Source organism: Lytechinus variegatus, chromosome 14 (genome assembly GCF_018143015.1).
Source record: "Lytechinus variegatus isolate NC3 chromosome 14, Lvar_3.0, whole genome shotgun sequence".
Taxonomy (NCBI): domain Eukaryota; kingdom Metazoa; phylum Echinodermata; class Echinoidea; order Temnopleuroida; family Toxopneustidae; genus Lytechinus; species Lytechinus variegatus.
In genome coordinates, this window is record NC_054753.1 from 9,243,051 (window position 1) to 9,261,128 (window position 18,078).

At 39.2% G+C, this 18,078-nt stretch overlaps 2 protein-coding genes across 3 annotated transcripts; both read right to left on the bottom strand.

Annotated features, from left to right (window-relative positions):
* Positions 1-3,722: 3,722 nt before the first annotated feature.
* LOC121427503 (cytochrome P450 2J4-like) lies at positions 3,723-10,739 on the bottom strand. 2 transcript variants are annotated; one of them, XM_041623932.1, is made up of 7 exons: positions 10,394-10,739; positions 9,465-9,538; positions 7,470-7,726; positions 6,497-6,733; positions 5,619-5,852; positions 5,158-5,386; positions 3,723-4,369 (listed from the first exon to the last, which is right to left on the bottom strand). In XM_041623932.1, exons 1-7 carry the CDS (start codon positions 10,549-10,551, stop codon positions 4,188-4,190), a joined length of 1,371 nt encoding a protein of 456 aa, XP_041479866.1. In that variant the 5' UTR covers positions 10,552-10,739; the 3' UTR covers positions 3,723-4,187. The 2 variants fall into 2 exon arrangements, with proteins under 2 accessions (XP_041479866.1, XP_041479865.1); XM_041623931.1 differs by having other exon boundaries at positions 3,725-4,369; positions 9,342-9,538.
* An 852-nt stretch (positions 10,740-11,591) lies between these two features.
* On the bottom strand, positions 11,592-17,287 carry LOC121427504 (tubulin beta-4B chain-like). The gene is made up of 3 exons (XM_041623933.1): positions 17,112-17,287; positions 13,183-13,518; positions 11,592-12,869 (listed from the first exon to the last, which is right to left on the bottom strand). Exons 1-3 carry the CDS (start codon positions 17,166-17,168, stop codon positions 11,919-11,921), a joined length of 1,344 nt encoding a protein of 447 aa, XP_041479867.1. The 5' UTR covers positions 17,169-17,287; the 3' UTR covers positions 11,592-11,918.
* Positions 17,288-18,078: the final 791 nt, after the last annotated feature.

Sequence of the window (18,078 nt, forward strand, 5' to 3'; positions counted from 1 at the left end):
AACGTAATAATGGTGTCAATGGGAGTGGCCCCTGGGTCACCCAGATGTATACAAGATTTAGAAGGTGTTGATGTTTCAATGCACTCCCCTGTAAAATCCATGGATATACGACTCATTAAATGGATGACATCGTTCGTTAAGAAACCCAGGCACATCTGATCACAATCCGTCTCCAAGCTTACCATTTTTGAGCATCATAAATCGAGTTACTTCGGTAGATTTGATATCGATATCACCGGTAGGACTGCATCCTCGATGACAAATGGTTGTGTGTGTGGACAATATTTACTTAAGGTAAACATAATTACTCCGAGCGGTAAAGATGAGTTGATGAGTAACAACGTGGTTATGAACATGGTGAAGAACGGCAATTATGATAGTGTGCGTATATGACGTGCATGTGTTGGGGTGTGTGTGGTTGGTACGAGTTGTGTGTGTGGGGGTGAGTGTGTGTGTGAGGGTGCGCGTGAGGGTGTGTGGGTAAACATCTATAAAATGAGAAGGTAAAACATTACAAACAGTGTCAAGGTATCTATTATCTGATTCACATCAAGAAGCAGTCGATTAATGCGTTTTTGTGTGTGTGTGTGATTTGGATGAGGAGACTGCGGATAGTGTGTATATATGTATAATAATAATAATATTAATATTCCGCATTTATATAGCGCTTTCGGAACGATGTCTGTATAAAGTGCTTTACAGACATATTATTACCCCGGTCATCGGATCCTTGCATGCCCGCATATAATGTTTGCGCCCTCTCCACTCCCTGGGGAGCATTCCAACAAGAGTTCCGAGACTCAATTGCTAGGCATACTACATAGGCTTTCGCATCCTACCGGGTACCCATTTAACACCTGGGTGGAGAGTGGCAGAGTGTGGATTAACGCCTTGCCAAAGGATGCTAGGCCATGGTGGGATTCGAACACACGACCCTCTGATTACAAGGCAATAGTCAGAACCGCTACACCACGACGCTTCCACTATCTATGGGTGCATGATGAGGGTGTGACGATACCCAAGGCAAAATAAAACATCACTAGACTTAAAACGAAGGGGAACAAAATGCACTTGAAAGGAAATCAATATGATTTGTATCTGTTTATGTCGCATTATAATTTCGTATGCAAGTGTCTCAACACAACTTTTGAATTTATTGATTGTAAGATTTTTTTATATTTTATGTTTTACGCCCTTCCACAAAACAGACACAACATGACATGAAGAAAACAAAGAGCCTAGTGAGACGGTAATCAAATAGATTTCTAGCATCGGAGATGGTAATACCAGATACAAGAGCCTTCAGTTTCGAAACACGCTGGGTTCTAATTTTATTTCATTTATCTATTCATAATTTTGCGCTGAAAGTTTTGCCAAAAGAACTAATATTTTCGTGCGCGTGATGTAAAGATGGATGAGTTTCAAGGGGAAGGATTTAATCGAGGGAAGGAAAATAATGAAAGAGAAGCAAGTATATATATATACACTCTTAAAATGTTTGACAACATACACTGTCCACACAACAATATTGGTTAAAAGGGCAGTTTTAAAACAATAATGTGTGCTTTGGGTGAAGACCACACAGTATTGGTTGAAAACTACCCAGAGTTGGATGTTTCGTGTGAACAGTATGTTGCCCAATATTTTAAAAGTGCAGGAGAGATAGCGAGGAAATACATACAAACGCACACACACACACGCCGCGCAAACACATTCATGGTCCTATAGACCAATTTCACGGCCGGTTTATGTATTTGGCCCTCTATCGGCGACGCCATTGCTGCGGTGGGCAAGTGCGCTGACCGCGATTGGCTTTGTGTACAAATTCAATGAAAGATTACAGATAAGCTCTGATATTGTGTCATTAACTTCATCATAAATCAATAAAATAAAGCATGGACACCTGGGTAGACGATGTAAGACAATGGCCATATCTGACAGATGAAGGTATGATGAATTTTTGCACTTTGGCTACATTTTCCCCTTAGTTTTGTCAGTAAAAGTGAGTTGATGATGACCAAGAATCGCTGTTGGTTTTCATCAGGGAGCTCACTTCTTGTTGCTAGTAAATTGTGTTAGAGTAGCGGGAGAGTGAACGAGACATAGAGTGAGGGGGAGAGAGAGAGAGAGAGAGGGGGACTGATATTTCCATCAAATAAATCCTCCCTCCCTCCCCCCACAAAAAAAACCACCACCACCACATTTTATGCAGGCCTATAAGTATCCAAAAGGAGGGGGCAAGGCAGGAGAATAAAACAGAGAGGAAGGAGGAAGGAGGAAGGGGAAGAGAGGGCCAGGGCCCTGTTTCATAAAAAGTTGTTATGATAGCACTATCTTTCTTAACTTTAAAGTCCTTTCTGTTGATGTTTTTTATCCACTGGCGACGCATTCCTTCATCACTGCCTGTAAACCTATGCAGGGAGTACGGCTTCACACACAAACAGGCTTCATGAGTCCAAGGCGAGTGAATTTCACATTCACTTTGCTTCCAATCCTGAAGCTTTCTCCAATTGTTGTGGCAATTGAACACATCACAGCTGCGACCTGAACTTCTCCGATTAATGCTCATTGTGAATCTTACAAGAAATCTGCTCAATTGGTCCAAAATATAAAAAAAATCGAACGAATGTACCAAATACCCTATTGACTTGTGTACTATAAAAGTTGATTCGCCCACCGCAGCATGGCGACCAGTCTGCTGCCCTCTCACGTTGTGAAATTGGTCTATACACGTATACACCACACATACACACTCACGGTATTCTGGTACATCTTGGGCCTGTTGCAGAAAGAGTTGCGTTTAAACGCATGTCAAAATATCAAGCGCAAGTCCCGATTACGGGTGCTTCATTGGCTGAAAATCAAGTTGCGCAAGATTTTTTGATGCGTGTAATCGCAACTCTTTCTGCAACGGGTCCCTTGTCTGTAAAATATTTCATTAATGCGATTTACAATTATATCATTTTAGGGACTTATCCACACACCCTTCATGATGACCCTTCCAATTCTGATTTGCATCTGTTTTGTGAAAATAACCCCGATTTTAGAGGTTTTGATGATTGAAATAAGTCAGTTTGAATATTAACACATAGAATTACAAAGTTCGCTTGTTTTCATTAAATGATATTTGATACGTGATAGACTTTCCAAAATACAGAAAATACTTATTGAATACAAAATACAATATGATATCATATTATTCAACCCTAACCGCGATTTTTTTTATTTTCCTTTTTCATCATATTTGTTGTAAAACGTACACTTACATGTTTCATTTCACTTGATGCAGATAAGACACAATATTGATTTGTATATGTATAATATAAAAAAATGATTTTTTGTTAAATTGACATAACGTACGGGTAATTGTAATTTATTCCAATTGATAGACAATGTAGATATCAACAAAATACTTATGGGCTGTATCCAGGATCAAGTGGCTTGTTGTACGAAAATATATCCTCTGTATGACGAGCATCATTTATAAGATAATCAACGCCAATAATCAGAACGGGTTTAATACATAGTGTTAAATTCTACCAGCGCCTTGAGCACATAATGTGGATTTGGCGCTTTAAAAATACTTTATTATTATCATTATACTTATATTAATTGTCAAATGTACGTTATGAAAGGAAATAATAAATGAGCTAGTGAATTTAATCGATACAAAGATGAATAAATTTTTTGCACCTATACAAGATTATCGACTGACATAATTTTTGCTATTCCATTCAACATCCATTATGTAACATAAAAAACAATAATAGCATATCCACCTTCATTATGATAATGCAGAACAAATTATCAAAGGATTGTAACCTTGGAAGCCAGAAGAAGCCATTAATTTGTCAAAGCGTCTCCCTTCATTACCACTTTAAAGAATATGCCCAAATACATGGTGTACCTTGAAACCCATTGCACTCTTCTACACAGCAGTGAGACACACAACGATGTTGTAAATTGTTTGATTTTTTTAAATGTTGGCATGAAATAAATGCTATCATGCCATCATGATATGGTTGCTGAAAGATTTATATGCTAGATCTTGGCCTCCCATTGTTCACAATTTCCAATTGGTTATGACGTAAAGTTATGATGAGCATATTTTCAAGAGTAATATCATTAAAATCATTAAAATAATCATATCAACGGATTAGTATGTTTTTTTTCCCATCAGAACATCTTCATGTCCTTTCTACTGCACTTGTAACATAGGGTACCGGGCTCCTTGCAAATCCAAGCACAGTATCAAAAGACAGGGCAGGTGAGCTATCAGGTTTCTTGAAGGTGAATCGTTGTAGGAGTCTGGTAAATGCCAAGAATGTCTCCATTCTGGCTAGCTGCTCTCCGAGACACACACGGCGACCTACAGGGGTTGATTTGGAATTTTGAAGAAAAAAATACTAGACAGCTCAGGACTAGCTTTTAATGTGAAAATTGGAAATCCTGAGAGGATGATAAAAGAGGCATGAGACAATTTATATACTTGTACCTATAGGATACACTGTGAAAGGCGCATACAGAACTACGTAAGAATGGCTCCCAGCCTACACTTGAATCAAACCTGTCCAACACACCCCTACCCTCAACAGAAATTGACCTGGAAATAAATACAACCCATGAAAGATGATTATTATTATTATGGCTTTTTTTTACCAGAGTCGATTAAATATCCACCGCCCCAGCATTATTTTTTGGGGTACATCATTGGGTTGATTTAATACATACTTTAAGCTTTGACACACGTCTCTTTAATGAATAGAAACAAGACAGATGTTGAAATTGAGGGAAAATCGCCCAACTTACATTTGTCTATCGATCTGGCAATTAGGTCTACGAGCAATGAAACTAGGATGAAAATAGGTTTAACCTTTTCTTTTAGACCGTCTTTTGATTGGTCTATCTATCCTTCGATCTAAAAGATTTAATGTGCGTAAGGCCTGTCACACCGCCCGAGCGGTGTTGGAGCGGTCGTAGAGCGGAGAGAAAAAAAAATCATCACCGCTCGCTACCGTTCACCATTTTCGATTTCGATTGTTTTTCTTTTCGATTTTCCCCAATTTTGTGAGCGAAATTCGACCCTCTTCCCCTACCGCTCCACGACCGCTCCAACAACGTTCGACCAGGCCTTAAGATTGACTTCTCCTGACTTACCAGCGCTAAAGAAGATTAGTTCATCTCTCTTTATGAGCTCTCCATCTGCAGTCAAAAACCTTTCAGGTTGAAAGCTACCGGGTTCTTTCCAAAGTTCTTCGCTGTTCAAAACTTCAAAGATGTTAGACACAACGATGGCGCCCTTCGGTATGGTATAGCCTCCTATAGTTGTATCCGCAGCAGCTACATGAGGCACACCTAGTGGCGCCACCACACCAAGTCGTTGGACCTTCCAAATAAAATCGGAAAAGTCTTTGATCCACAGCATTTACACAATTATGAGGGTTTTTTTTAATTTTGGACTTAATTTACTCTATTTTTGTGATCCGGCCTTACCCCTCCTCAACAACAACAACCCATATCGATGACGACAGCATATTTAGAAATATAAAAGATTTCATTTATGTTTTAAAGTCTCATCGCTTTATTCGATCTGGAAATAAATACTACGAAAGATCTACCTCTAATAAAACAGCCATTGTGTAGGGAAGGTCTTTCATATCATCGAGTCTTGGAGTTCGTTGTCTGCCAACCACGTGATCCAGTTCATCTTGAACACGTGATTGGACCTTAGGATGTGCCATCATGAATAGAATGCACCACCTTATGGTAGTACTCGTTGTGTCAGACCCGGCAATGAAGAGATCATCGATGCAGCTGACTAAATTGAGTTTGCTGAATGACGAAATTGTGTCCTGAAAATAGGTTAAAGAACTTCTTAATGATCAATTCAATTCAATGATCGATCGAACAGAAACAATGTTTTTATCATATTGTCACCACAATTAGAACAGGGAGTTGTGAGGAGACAACTCCTTGATTAGAACCATATTTTCAAGTATTCCATGCACATACACCGAAACCGCCCCACACACTCACCTATAACTCCAAATCAACTGTTTTTAATCGGGTGTGTATTATTTTGGAAAAGACAAACGTGAAGATGTTGGCTGTTGCATGTACTGCGGTCTTAATACTTACGTTCCCACTGCCACGATTCAAATGGCGTACTTAGTCGTGGAGTAATCGTAGTGATCTTATCAGATCGTATCAAATTATATGACCTGGGGCCCGTTGCATAAACAGCTGCGATCAAACGCAACTAAAAAAATCTTGCGTCACTTGATTTTCAGCCAATGAAGCATCCGTATTCTGGACTTGCGCTTGATATTTAGACTAAAGTTTCTCTTTATGCAACAGACCCAAGTTGTGACAACTAGTCCGAGGTATTAATGATTTGGGGCCTCTGAGAAATGCGAGAGGCAATCAATGGGCAAGAGTGGTGTTCTTAAGATTTGAAGAAAAACAAAATAAACGCAATATCTGCAGAAATACCCACCTTGGTACTCTCCAATTTATTAAGATACTGGTCGATGAAATCCCTTGGAGTTGCTCGGTCCCGATTCTTTTCATGAGAATCGATTTGAGAATCGACGAAGTCATTAAAACTTCGGATATTGTCCGTCATTGTTTTGAACATACCGAATGGTATCCGGGACATAAACGGAATCGGAAGAAACAAAGTCGATCCACCTCCTCCTGTCAATCGTACGTTCGTGTTTATCATATGCAAAAGCTACATGTAAAGAAACATGGGGAAAAGTGCTGTTAGTTCAGTCTCAGAAAAGGGGTCATCTTATATGTCTTACATACCTATCTAACTACAGGTCATCAGGGCACTGCGAACCTTTTTTGAGTGGTGGTTTAGCTCTAAAATGAAGGTCATTTGGGTTATATTAATTTTATCAATTTTTCACACCTTCCAGAATTCCAGGGGGTGCTGCCTGCGAGAAACAATTCACGCAGCACCTCCAAGGAAAATCTTCCCAAGGCCATGCTACAGGTGTAGGTTAGCGTTAGGGTGGATAGACCCCATTCGACCCCCTATCCCACCCACCCATCCACCTAGGAGGAAATTACGATATATATGAATGTTTCATGTACTTGAATATTCATGAGGCGTACTCTGAATAAAATTAATCAACCATGTCATATCGTCATTCCAACTGACCCCTCGCGTTGGGTGCACAAGTACTTACGAGACAATTCGCTCCCGGGGTACTAATATCCCCAGCCCCACAGATATGTCACTCAATCTAGCTAGTAAAGAGAACGTAGAATCTTTTCCAAAGATAAGGGCTTTTAGATGGCTGTACTATAATAACAATCGACAAAATAAACACAGATTTGGTACCAAAAACATATCTTTATCTGCTATCTTTCAGACGAGGGGGTAGTACTTAGTTTAGACAGGTCCATGGTTTAGATCATTTTACTTTCAAGGCCACTGAATTAAATGGATGAATACTCACTTTCTTGAACTCGAGGTCGTCATATTTGTACTGCGTTCCGAAGATAATAGTGCTGATGATGTTTGATATTGCTTGCATGAAGAGAGTCCCAGGATCAAACGGAGCCCCTTTCTTTTCTTCGATGGCGGAACTCAGCTGAGACATTTCGGCTGAGACAGTATCTTCGTAGCTCTTCTTACCAACTCCAAGACTTCGAAATACAGAATGGGTGAACTTGCGCTGCTCCTTCCAGTTTCCTCCTCGGGAAAAAGCAATACCTAAAACGGATTTCAAACAGGAAGACTGATCACCTCGGAAGAAGGGGGAAGGATGATAAGCAATGTCAAATATCGTTTGGTGTTTCATAGTGCACGTTTTCACATATTTTACCTGGCTTCAAAGAAATATGGGCGCATAATCATTCTTATGCAACAAGTGCACAGATTATATCATTAGATCATTAGGAAAATGATTGATATTTCATAAAACAGAACCAGTGGTGTAAAAGAAGGAGATGATCCCGAACTTACGAGCTGAATCCCGAAAAGATTCAAGCACCCTTTGTTTTTAAAATCATGAGCATTCTAATTTGATTAATATTTCAGTTGTCTTCAGTCTTGATAACAATTTAAGAATTGTTAGATTGATAGATTTCTCGTATACATGTACTATATCTTCAGCAAAATTTGAAACCTCTGCAGTTACTTATATTTGAAAATATTCTGTTGATTCATATTAACCCCCAAAGTATTAATGATAGTAGATTTTTTTATGCTTTGTGTATTTTTATAATTCTATTTTGATACTGTTATGTTTAATGCTGTTTTTTATGTAAAAGTTCTGTACAATTCAGCTCTTGCTGCGAACAGTCTTTGAATAAAATACCATTAGTATAGTAACTAGATAAAAGTGAGAATAATTTAGGTGGTTCCAAGTATATTTTTTTTCTAATTGTCGATCACTATCTTCGCTCGTAAAATTCATATTAAAAATTTCTGGCAGTGACCACTCTTATTCCATCAGCTGATCAGCATGGTGTTGGTTATCGGTATGTCTTTAGAGCGAAGTGTCTAGCTATTCTTGATTACCCCTGAATGAACAGAAGAATTAGGCATTCATCATATTTGGAGGATGCATGAACGATTTTGTTTTGTCGCCCGCTGTTAGAGACAAAAAAATGTTTGGGCTGCAAACACTGAGCTTAAATTGAAGTCACATTCGGCAAAATAATGATCAAAGGTTATGTTTGTTTTATATATCTCAGGCATATGATGATTATGCATTTTTTAAATGATGAAACAAAACGTCTACATTTCTCATAATCACTCGCTCCATTTGCTCCTAATATTGACTGTAGTATGTTTTGATAAGTAAACAAACGATCAAGTGATCTCCAAACCCTGGGACTACAGGGTCTGGGCCAAGTTGGTTGGCAAATAATTAAATTTCCAGTGAAAAAAAATGTGGGTAAGACGGGAAGATTTTGGAGGCTCAAAATCGTTTAGGCGGGTGGGAAAGAGTTAGTAGTTACAGTAACCCAGATTATGTTCATAAGATCAATTGCGTCGAAATCGTGCTTTTTTTGTGGAGCGTTGTGGCCCAGTGGATTAGTCTTCTGACTTTGAAACAGAAGGTCGTGGGTTCGAATCCCAGCCATGGCGTAATTTCCTTCAGCAAGAAACTCGTCCATTTTGTGCTGCACTCAACCCAGGTGAGGTGAATGGTACCCGGTAGGAATTTTTTTTTGAATGCTTGAGCGCCTATAGGCAGCTCAGCTAAAGCCGGGGTAATAATAATAGCAGGGCCCGATGGTAGAACAGTTTTCGAAATTGAAGTGGCTACCCTGGGTAAATATACCTTATATTATTAAACAACTTTAGTAAATTTCAATACCGCCATTTTTAATTCCAGTTACTTCTTCAACCAGCCGACTCCTTGGTCGATCCTGAAGATCTGGATGACGGAAGGCTTCCATGATGATGGAGTAAGAGTTCAGGATAACGAAAGGCTTTGTACCAACGTAGAAGGACACGATCTCACCATACTTCTTAGACCATGATGAAAAGAGAGTTAGAGGATTTGAACTAGCCCTACGATAAAAAAAAACGTTATCGGGTCAGAGTAAAAGTCATTAGAATAGAAATCGCTATGTAGTTCCATGGTCATTTTGAGAAATGCAATATTGTATCAAATGTTACATCTTTGAAAAAAGCGACCGAAATGTGTTAAAATGTCTCCTCCAATTGGCGCAGTTCATTTTTTCTCATGGCAAACAAGACGTAAAACGTTATGGATTGATCAAACTGATTACACATTAGCATGAAAAAAAATTTATAGTTACTATCATAAAATAAAGAACTCCTGGGGCCCGTTTGATAAAGGACCTGCAACTGTTGTAACTTTGCCATTATGGCAACTACCATGGTAACAGAGCTCAGCAGTCGATCATAACCAAGGTTTCCATGGTAGTTGCCATAATGTCCAAGTTACAGCAGTTGTAAGTCTTTACACTGTAAAAACCGTGGTGTTAAAACTGACACCAATTGGTGTTAATAGAGGACCACACCCTGAGGTGTTAAAATTACAACCTAAAGATTGAACAAAAAACCAAAGAGTGTAAATGTAACAACCAAACGTGTTGTAATAACACCTATAGGTGTAAAACTAACACCACCAATTTAACACAGGTGTAAAATAACTGGTGTGGTCCTCTATGTACACCGGTTAACACCACAGTTTTTGCTGTGTACGAAACGGGCACCTGAATCTTGAAAAAGAGAAAAAATAGTCAAAGGGGCCAGAACATTATACCAAAACGCAACATTTAAACGCTTCGTAAAGACGATTATGCCAATTTCCTATAGAAATTATCTTCGACCTGTGAAATAAAGGCCCATCATGGTATACTTAGCATGCTTAGTGACGTCTTTTTCAGAACTACGTACTTGAAAAGCTGCCATGCATCGCCCAGGAGACTTATTCCAGTAGGACCGGGGGGCATGTTCCTTGGCCGTGATATCAAACGTTTAACGAACCAAACGATTAGAAGACAAATTAGTCCAGAACTCAACAAGGAGCCCAGTTCTAGGTCTGCAATCGTCATGATGGAGCCTAATCAATCAGTGGCGATTTTCGCTTTTTTCCATGTATTCCTTGCAGCTTGAAAGCAAAGACTCAACAGGAAAATGTTCGTAATGATGTAAATGTTGCTAATATTAACAAATCGCTATATACCTGCATCATTGTGAGTACTTATCCTAGCACTTGAAAACGCTCGCAAAGTCCAAAGTGCTACCTATCCTGTTGACGGTTTCATGATCATGATGATAGGCAATATAGATGTTATAATCGAGCCAGACGGTCGATGTCACAAGGTTAGAAAACAGCCTTATCACATCCCCAAATTATGGTCACAAGAATGCACTCCATGATTCCAAAAAGTATTCCTTCCCAATTAAACAACAAGACAACAGACTAATGCAACTTAACACTCAACGTTATCTTGAACGAAAATTTATTGTTTATGAACAATGATATGCAACACTTTGAACCACACTTTGAATGACAGACTTTATGAATGAAATCAATAGATTGCAGATTATATTTCGACTATTCAGTGCTAAAAAGATTTACACCCTGCAGTTTCTCCTTTCTGTGCTACGTGTTTTCATACTGTTTTGTAATAAAAGAGTATTTTGTGCGTCCCGAGTACAATTGCGCCTTAAATGTCAGTATATAGTATATTGATAGTAATCGAACTTCACGTTGAACGGAGGGAACATAAGGATACAGTCACACCAACGAAACCGATTCCAGACCGATCAAAGTTATTACGTTATATCGAATGGCATACTATCGGTCGGTTTGGAATCACTTTCGCCGGTGTGACTGTAGCATGAAATGGTTCTCACTCTACACATTTTCGTCATTGTGCAGATATCACACAATGATATATATACATATAGAGAGAGAGAAACAAGGTTGAAACTTTCATGCTTTAATCCAACAAAATTTATTGAAGTCCACAAATTTTCGACTTAAAGCATGAAAATGTCAACCTTGTTTCTCTTAATATTTCTCAAACAGATATATGTAGATATATGTAGAAAGCATGGATACGACCTTTCTTTCTTCAAACGTTAGCAATATCAAAGATTGTTCTCTTCTCTACACCCATCCCCAAGGTGCGCGCTCAATCCAACGTTACTCGCAATTTCAGGCGATCTTCCAAACCAACCCTGCCTTGAAGCCATCTTGTGGCAACGAGTGCGTCATCTCGATCTTTATCCTAGAAGAGAAGAATATCGACCATTTATTATTATACAAGGAGTGTCAAGAATGAGTTCTCATCCCAGTACAAATAATTTTGTGTGTCCGTAGTCAACCCCACTCCCGATCTATCCCTCGAGGTATCCGTTTTGTTACTTTGTATTTGTTACCGCCCCAACTTGAACAAAAATCGGAAGCCGCCTATGCATGTTCCTGTTCATCTTCTTCTTCCTCGTCGAACTCACCCTCTTCTTCAGCGGTAGCGTCCTGATACTGCTGATACTCGGACACCAAATCATTCATGTTACTCTCGGCTTCAGTGAACTCCATCTCATCCATACCCTCACCCGTGTACCAGTGAAGGAAGGCCTTTCGTCTGAACATAGCGGTGAACTGCTCTGAAACGCGCTTGAAGAGTTCCTGGATGGCGGTACTGTTGCCAATGAAGGTAGCAGACATCTTCAGACCTCTTGGAGGGATGTCACAGACAGCAGTCTTGACATTGTTTGGGATCCATTCGACGAAGTAGCTGCTGTTCTTATTCTGTACATTGAGCATCTGTTCATCGACCTCCTTCATGGACATACGCCCCCGGAACATGGCGGCGACCGTAAGGTATCGACCATGTCGAGGATCACAGGCAGCCATCATGTTTTTAGCATCGAACATCTGCTGGGTCAGTTCAGGAACTGTCAAAGCTCGATACTGCTGGCTACCACGGCTCGTTAGTGGGGCAAAGCCTGGTATGAAGAAATGCAGACGTGGAAATGGCACCATGTTAACAGCGAGCTTACGCAGATCTGCATTCAACTGTCCAGGGAACCTGAGACACGTCGTGATACCACTCATGGTTGCAGAGACAAGGTGGTTCAGATCACCATAGGTGGGTGTGGTGAGCTTCAGGGTACGGAAGCATATGTCGTACAGGGCTTCGTTGTCGATGCAGAACGTCTCATCGGTGTTCTCAACCAGCTGATGGACTGACAGTGTGGCGTTGTAAGGTTCAACGACAGTGTCCGACACCTTCGGTGAGGGGACAACACTGAAGGTTGTCATGATCCGATCCGGATACTCCTCGCGGATCTTACTTATGAGGAGGGTTCCCATGCCAGAACCAGTACCACCTCCTAAGGAATGTGTCAGTTGAAATCCCTGTGAAACAGAAAACAATTAGGAAACATGAAGTGACGCTGGCAGTAGGTTTATAAGAGTGGGAATATAATATTCTAAAAATCAGTTCCTTCTTACTCTTGACAGCTTAAGGTAGGCCTGATCACGATTTTCTGAAGCCTTGTACAGGTCATTTCTCGTTTTATATATAGCTGTATTTTGTCGTACTAGAAATGTCTTGTCCACAGCATTCATGGTTATGAGAATTTCAAATTATTTTGCGTCATAATCATTTTGACTGACGGTTCTATCATGTACTAGTGACCTAACACTGAGAGTAAGGAGAATAATTTACCTGAAGACAATCACAGCTTTCAGCTTCTTTCCTCACGACGTCAAGAACAGAGTCCACCAGTTCAGCGCCCTCTGTGTAATGGCCCTTGGCCCAGTTGTTCCCTGCACCACTCTGACCGAAGACGAAGTTGTCAGGTCTGAAGATCTGACCAAATGGACCTGATCGGACCGAGTCCATGGTGCCTGGCTCGAGATCGACGAGCACGGCTCGCGGAACGTACTTGCCGCCGGTAGCCTCGTTGTAGTAGACGTTGATGCGCTCGAGTTGGAGATCAGAATCGCCATGGTAGGTGCCGGTAGGGTCGATACCATGTTCATCAGAGATCACCTCCCAGAACTAAGTGGTATGAAATTGTTAACACTAGTAACAAAATGGTTTGTGGAATACATAATATCGGCCAAGTAATGCCATACCAATGACGTAAAAAATTATTTCTATTCAAGTTATAATCAATAGCAAGTTATAATCAAGTAAAAACCGGCTTGTGAACGGGATCAGGTTATGTGAGCTTCGCAGACACAACCTACAGTTTTAAAAATGTAACAACACGGTCTCACCTACTCCAAACCGAACTCTTTGTAAGACGGGGCCCTGGAGTCCGTTTGTACAAAGAGTTACGATTGATCCGATCAATCGTTACTCTATGGAAATCCATCAGTGTCATAATTTTTTCTCCAAAAAATATGCACAATGACCTTTGTATGCATAGAGAAGCACAGTGAATTTTTCAAGAAAACAATTAATGCATGAATATACATCATAGTTAGAAAATATTTTGAACAAACATGCACAATAGATGTTGACGTTGCTGGCCGTCCATAGTTGCGATTGATTGGATCAATCGTAACTCTTTGTAAGACGGGGACCTTGAGTCCGTATCGTTGCTGTGACTGTAGCATAGCGACAATACGCGAGGCCATCATTTTTCAAAGCACTCTCTGTCCAATCACATATTTAATATGTTGAAGAAATTAGACTATCATTGCATTTCCTTTGCACTGTCGATCATTTTGACATTGGCATCGAACATTCACTGTAAATCCATATGAATTATTGATTACAAAAATGACTATTCATTTCATTCCATTGTAATGAAATAGCACTGCAATCAATTGAGGTGGACTTTTTGTATCAAGGTATGAAAAACACACTTATTACACAAAAAGAAGAAAACAAAGTGAACGAGGACGCGTGAGATGGTTTCCATGGGAACGGTCTTGTTGGTGTCGGTCATGATCGTCAATCCACAACCGGCCAGGAGGCAATGAATTGTGAGTATGGCGATAAAAAGCATTCATTGAAAATTTATTTGTCAGGTTTACTTTAGAAATACGCTATGCTAATCGCATCTGTTGTATTTTAAACACGGAAAGCAGCTGAAGCGGAATAAGCAGAGAGAAAACACGACAAAGTGTCAGTCCGACAGTTTTAACGGGCCTTTTCATGTTTTTAGTCGGTGAAAATAAACTATTGATAGGCGTGCCAGAAAATAGTGCGTGCCAGAAAAAAAGGAAACCTGGATTCCAAAGTCATTATTCTTCTAAGGCAAGTGAAATATGATATTCCCTTTACATAATCATATACATGTAAATCAATTATTCCTCTTTAGTTTTAAAACCCAACATGAGACGAACATTTCACGCATCAATGAGCAAGACGAGTGTGAAATTTTAACGTCAAAACCAGATTGAGCAGAAAAAAGGGACAAGATTGGTTCGTGATACGACGATCGTGCTTAATCGACGATTGGCTCATTATCATTTCTTTTGTATTTTCTGTTAAGATTCTCTTACTAATCCCTCACATGAGAGTGGATTCAGATCCACACGTAAGTTTCTGCGCAAATTGTTTCTGATATGCCCCAATATGTATTGTTTGTTATCTGCCATGCGTGAACGCTCTGCTGAGCTGCTGGTTTCAAATAAGAGATGAAATTCCAATCTTATCATGAGTATCAAATTTATAGTAAAATACAGTTTTAACAATCAAAATCTATCTCTGGAAACGGGTTTCCTTTTTGTGGGACGCACTGTATAAATCTGCAATGAAGGATAATGAGTAACAATACAGTATTCATCTTTACTTCATAAGCATGATGTGAGGGAATAAAGACGTTTCTGACTCCAAAAATAACGTTATTCTATATTTATCGATTCGTGATCATAATGATGTAAAAAAGATGTAATTATAAATCCTGATCTTGGTTATCAAAAATTACATAATCAATCATGTGGAAAAGTTGGTAAGTCTACGCAGTGGCGTAGCGGAGGGGGGGGGGGGGGGTTACAGTGAGAAAATGTGATTAAACCAAAAATGACAATTGAAATGTGTGTAAAAATATTGCCCTAGGCGTCAAGGGTGCGTGTGCGTGTGTGTGGGGAGGGGGCTTGTAAGGAAACTCTTGAAGAAAAAAGGGCCCCTCCCCCTTACTGGTAAATCCTGTATATCCACCGCTGTATTTTGGGAATGAAGTTTTAAAGCGATCCGTGTCATTTTGGTTTGTTGTTGCATCACTAAGACAACAACAGTTCCTCATAAAAAATAACGATTTACATGTGTTCCTTTGCATAAACCTCCATGCTCCTACGAGTGAGATGATTTACCAAATATATTATACATCATAATTATCATAACAAATAAGAACATAGTATTATATCGCAATCGCATTAAATCGACAGTTCTATTTTCTGAATAAGAAAAAAAATCCATCGACAGTAATGTTGATAGTCAATATCATACAAAATTCTATTTTGGATCAAGAATTTTCAGCTTGCAAACTTCAGTAATAAAAAAAGTTTGGTGGCGGATATATAAAAAAAAAACTATACTAAACTTTGGTGTTCGGTTATTTAGCGGAAAATTATCAAGATTTGGCACGGTTCAGACATGCTTATATGACATACAGAACAGAATGATCAAGATTTTTTTTCTTACCAATGCCACAAAAATATCGTGGCGCCATGCACACACACAAAATGCTCTTAAGGACTATAATACACAGACAATGGTGAATATATATTTTTTTGCAAAGTTTCACTTCTGCACATTTCCATTTATTTCATTCAGATACTATAAAGTAATATTATGTTTACAAATTCGTAAAGTAAGGATTTCCAAATTTACACTCGACTTTGACGTATTCTGATTCGATTTAACTTTACCAAACAAAACATTTCGACATATTTTTTATCATCATATCACGCAATTTTGTCGTGGCTATTAAAACTTTACAGTCTATATTTTCAGCCTTTGATTGCTATGAAGTTGTCTGAACAAACCATTTTTATTCAATGCAGTTTTCTCATTGACATGGTGTAAAATAAAGATTATAATTTCATAATCATCATCATGTGTCATATCCAATTAACGTTAAGTGTATAGGCAAGGGCGGTGCAAGGTTATTCAAAGAGGAAGGAGGGGGGGGGGGGTAATACGATAATCTTTTAAAATGACAATTGTATTACAATGGTAAAACAGAACTACCCGACCCATACCTTTCTTTTCCTATGTTTCCCGTTCTTCTCTCTTGCATTCTTCCGTCTTTTCTTCTCTTTCCTCCTACCTTTTCACTTCTTGAAAATCATAGTGCTGATCGTCCCTACCCCCCCCCCCCCGGACCACCCGCCCGGGTGGGTAGGGTAGTGACGATTTTAAGCTCGTTAGAAATCATGTTTGAAAATACAAATTTCCACATTTCATCTTACCCCCTTAAACATGCACTCTGATTCAAGGTTACTATGTGAAAATATATCAAAACTGGTTTAACGGCTTATCTGAAAGGATAATAAAAACTTAAACAGCTATGTTATAAAAAAATGAAAAAAAAAAACGTGGCGTACACTAATATTATACTTTGATATATATCCTTATAATCATTATGAGTAAATGATTAGGCCTGTTCATATTCATTTATAAGAATATATATTTACCTTGGCTCCGATTTGGTTGCCACATTGGCCTGCTTGGACATGGACGATTTCACGCATATTGATAGCTTATTGATGAAAAAATAGCAAGATCTGAATAGATATTGGAGTAATTGCAAACACTGCAACCTGCCTCGTCTGAATGCAAAATATTGAGTGAGTGATATTATCTGAATCGTTGATCTTTTATCAATATCGGCGTTGTTTGCACTTTCCTAGCAGCTGTTTCCACGGATACCCCCAAGGGATCGTCTAAAAATCGTTTAATCCAATTTCTGTTCTCGATTGAATAGTTCCTCTTTCGAAGCTGGCTTACAATCAGAATGGCGTCGGGTGGGGAGGTACATGACCAGTGGCGTAACTACGGGGGGGGGGCATGGGGGGGCACGTGCCCCCCCCCAATCGGCTGGCCCCCCCCAAAAAAAAAAAACGGGGAAAAGGAGAAAAAGAGGGAAAAAGGAAAAGAAACGCAGTGGGGGAAAGAAGAAATTGTTGTTTATCATAGTGTTATATTATGTTATATAACATAAGAAGCATTTTCACAACTTTATGAAACATTATTTGCTTAATTGTGTCTTCATTGTTCCTGGTGCACGCATAGACTTTTTAACGAGACATATAAAACTGCTGTACTAAAGCCTCCCGTTTTCAAATCAATATACAACAAAATAATATATTTCCTCGCAATTAGAGTTATTATTGTTTTAAGTAGTGATATATTCTTTTTCATGACTACTGAAAGTTATTGCCCTATTTTAAGGTCTTAATATAAAACATTTCCTGTCCGTGCTAACGTTCGCATTAGTGGATTGGTGAGATTTCTGCTCTTCATGAAATCCTAAAATCAGTCCTTAAAATGTCAATTTTTCTGGTCTGAATATAAAAAATTTTTAGCTCGCGCTTCGCGCTCGCATCATTTGGTTAGTGAAATACGTGGGGTCTTAGTGAATTCCTACAAACAAGCCTTGGA